Source organism: Otolemur garnettii, unplaced genomic scaffold (genome assembly GCF_000181295.1).
Source record: "Otolemur garnettii isolate 467f Iridium unplaced genomic scaffold, OtoGar3 scaffold00080, whole genome shotgun sequence".
NCBI lineage: Eukaryota > Metazoa > Chordata > Mammalia > Primates > Galagidae > Otolemur > Otolemur garnettii.
In genome coordinates, this window is record NW_003852475.1 from 3912356 (window position 1) to 3916076 (window position 3721).

Below are 3721 nucleotides of genomic sequence, written 5' to 3' on the forward strand. Positions count from 1 at the left end.
CCCATATGTAGTTGGTTGTATGTATAGACTCTGTTTTCCCTTATTGATCTATTCTCTGCTACCAGGCTACTTTAATAATGTTTTATAATGTATTTTCATATTCATTTCTCCCCAGTTTTATCCTGGCTCTTCATCCAAGTTTATTTACATGTGAGACTTCATTGTTAGTGTCCTCCAAAAAAGTTACATTGGATTTTGGGATTAATCATACTTAACATCTTATGCTGAGAGTTTCTGCCCAGGATATGTCTTTAATATCAGTTTTAGAAACACCCTCACTCCTAACTGACAAATTCTTCTTGTCTTTTGGTGGAGAAAAATGCTTATGTACCCTAAGTTTCTCACTGCCACGTTGAGGCTCACAGGTGTGGAATGTTATGATAGGAATTTTCATAGATATAAAAATTCAGGTAGGGAATGCTTACAAGAAACAAAATTTCACATGTGATCATTCTTTTAAGATTAGCCAAAAATTACCCTTTATTTTTTAAAAACACATTTCCCAGCTATAAAGAGATAGTACATAGACGAATCAAGTTTTTAAATTTTTCATACACAGTATTTCACTGGCACATTTGAGGCGCTTGATAAAGATCACGTCTTTTTGTCATTCACTGCTCTGGATATGTTTGTGGGTGGATAAACACAAAAAGGGGAGGTGTGCTTGCCAAAGGCAGACTGGTCCTTGACCTTGAGAAGCTGACAGAGAAATATGCAGTTTCAGTATAAAGCAGTCAAGCTGTAATAGGGATGGTTATAAACCAAGTAGAGGAAGGAATATCTTCCTGGGGACTTCAGGGAAGCCATCCAGAGAAGAAAGTTAATGATTTCAGCTGAGACTTGCAGGCATTTGCAGAAGAAAGGGCATCGTAGGCAGAAGGAATGGCATTTGGAAAGACATAGGAACATTGGTTAGTCAACAATCTACAGGCAGTTCAGAACTACCACAAATCAGGAAAGCAGGAAGGAAAACTGGCTAAATGAACCAGGGTCATGACCCAGGCCTTGTGGGTCATGCTTATGTCTTTAGAATTTGTCTGATAGACCAGAGAGCTGGGGACAGCATCAAAAGTATCAGTGGGGGTGTTTGTGAGATGGATAACAAAGGATTGTATGAAGGTCACCTCTTTCTGCAAGTTGTTCTTCCCCAAGGAATATAATTAAGGAGAAAGTCTTATAAGTCTGGTATGAAAACTTAGAGAAGCCCCACATGTGTTGTATGATTTCACAACTTCTGTTGAACCTACTCTCTCTAGGAAAAGCAAGCACAAGAGATGGGACACAGAACTGGTTTTATTTTCTGAGAAACACAGGTGTGAGGCTGGAGGTCCCTGAAGAAGGCCAGGAGATGATATTGCAATCCGTCTACACAATGAATGGAGTTGATTTCTTATAGAAATGATTTCTACGGCTTTTCCTCACAATTCCACCTTTAACAACCCTGAAACAGCCCAGTTATTTAAGTGGTTCATAGATCCCACTAGATCAATTCAATATCCACTTTTCCACATTTCTTGTGGCCTTCTCAAAGCCAATACTGGGGCAAAAATGCAGATATTTCCACTTCAATCAGGAATTTGAAATCCTTCAAGATTAAAGTCATCTAAAACAGTGCAGCAAGCCTTTATAGAGAAGTTAGGTATGGGCAGAATCCAAGACCCTGCAAGTTTCATGGCTGGCAAAGGTGTGTAAAGAAACTAGGAGTGCTTTGCGGAACTTGAGGAAGTGGTAACTTGTCAGAATGAAGAAACAGTGCTCAATTCCTGTTGGCTTGGTTCCGTTTTCCTTTGTTTGGAGTGCTTGCAGTTCTTGTATGACAGAAATGCCAAGCCACAGGCTCCAAGAAGCACCAGAGAAAAGAGAACATACAAAGCTGTCTGTGCTGCCATGGTGCTGAGTGTTAGCCCCAGAAACTGAACCTCCTCCTTTTGTATGGGGCTGAGAGTGGGTTCAGCATCTAGAAAAGGACAACAGAGAGTGGTTTGTGCTCTAGTGCTGGTGAGTTATCAGATCTGTGTGACTCCAGGTTAGGCCCAAGCTGGGTCCTTGGAGTCCAAAGGCTACCTAGTATCCCACATCTGTACAGCCAGAGTAAGCATGTTGTTGAGTTGGGTGCCCATCCCTTTCTCTGTGTATTATTAAGAGCCTTTGAGTGAAATGAAGCAGTTTTGTTTTTTAAACATCTCTAGGCTTGGTGTCTGTGGCTCAACGGCTAGGGCAACAGCCACACACCAGAGCTGGTGGGTTCAAATCCAGTCCAGGCCTGCCAAACATCAATGACAACTACAACCAAAAAAAAAAAAAAAAGAAGAAAGAAAGAAAGAAAGAAAAATAGCCAGGTGTTGTGGCAGGTGCCTATAGTCCCAGCTACTTGGATGGCTGAGGCAAGAGAATTGCTAGAGTCCAAGAGTTTGAGGTTGCTGTGAGCTGTGATGTCTCAGCACTCTACTTAGGGTGATAAAATGAGACTCTGTCTCTAAAAAAAATAATAATTTTGTACATGAAACAGTTTTAACTGTGTCCTGACTGTAGCCTGTCACATGAGGTCAGGTAGAATTTTCCATTTGTGTTACCATGTTGATACTCAAAATGTTTCAGAGTTTGAAGCATTTTGGATTTTGAATTTTTGGATTAGAGATGCTTAACCTGAATGGATAATTGTCATTTACATTTGTAAAGTACTGAATTTTGCCACTGCATAATGCTCTACTCTTTTCCCCAAATTTTTGAGGGAAAAATAAGAACACCATTATACATGGGTAGTACTAATTCTGCATCTGCATAAATGTTTTCGATTCTTTTATTTATGCTTATGCATTAAAAGTGTAACTCTAGAAAGCAATAATGATACCTATATGCAAAATAATACCCTAGAATATGGTAATCACAGTACACTTGAAAACCCAACTTGCTGTGATACCTTGTGAGTACCAGTTAACTGCAACCTCTTGATGTGTCCATAAACAAGCCCTTAAGCCTTTAAGGCACTGATGAAGAAAAAATGGACATAGTGGATACAGTCAGCTAGAAATGATTTAACATTTATCGGCAGAATTAAGAAAGCATCCCTGGCTCGGTGCCTGTGGCTCAAGTGGCTAAGGTACCAGCCACATACACCTGAGGTGGCGGGTTCGAATCCAGCCTGGGCCCGCCAAACAACGATGGCTGCAACCAAAAAAAAATAGCCAGGTGTTGTAGCGGGCGCCTGTGGTCCCAGCAACTTGAGGTGGAGGCAGGAGACTCTCTTGAGCCCAGGAGTTGGAGGTTGCTGTGAGCTATGACACAGCACTCTACCCAGGGGGACAGCTTGAGGCTCTGTCTCAAACAAAAGAAATAAAGAAAGCATCCCTCACCCAGGTTTGTGATTGGATCCTAAGACCAAGGAATAGTGTCAAGAAGGGAGTGGTTGTGATGAAATCATTTTAAAAATGCAGCATCAGTTGGGGGCAGTGCCTATGACTCAAAGGAGTAGGGTGCCGGCCGATATGCCGGAGATGGAGGGTTCAAACCCAGCCCTGGCCAAAAACTGCAAAAAAAAAAAATAGAAGCATCAGCAATGTTGCCGTTCAAACCGAGGATGATGATATTGAAAGTGACTCTTCAGAAGACACTAGTGATGCAGAAATTAAAGAAGATGGTATTTCTGATATTGACTGATGATGAGCTCTTGGCTTTCTATGATGTATCGTAAATTTGTTATGGTACATAAAATTTCTTGTTA

At 41.1% G+C, this 3721-nt stretch overlaps 1 protein-coding gene across 1 annotated transcript in view; it reads right to left on the reverse strand.

Annotated features, from left to right (window-relative positions):
- Positions 1 to 494: 494 nt before the first annotated feature.
- The window catches only part of LCT (lactase), a 79283-nt gene continuing 76056 nt past the window's right edge, over positions 495 to 3721 (reverse strand). Inside the window, exon 17 of the mRNA XM_003794381.3 lies at positions 495 to 1957. Within this exon, the coding sequence (XP_003794429.1) occupies positions 1737 to 1957 (221 nt within the window). The 3' untranslated portion in view covers positions 495 to 1736. The remainder of the gene's footprint in view (positions 1958 to 3721) is intronic.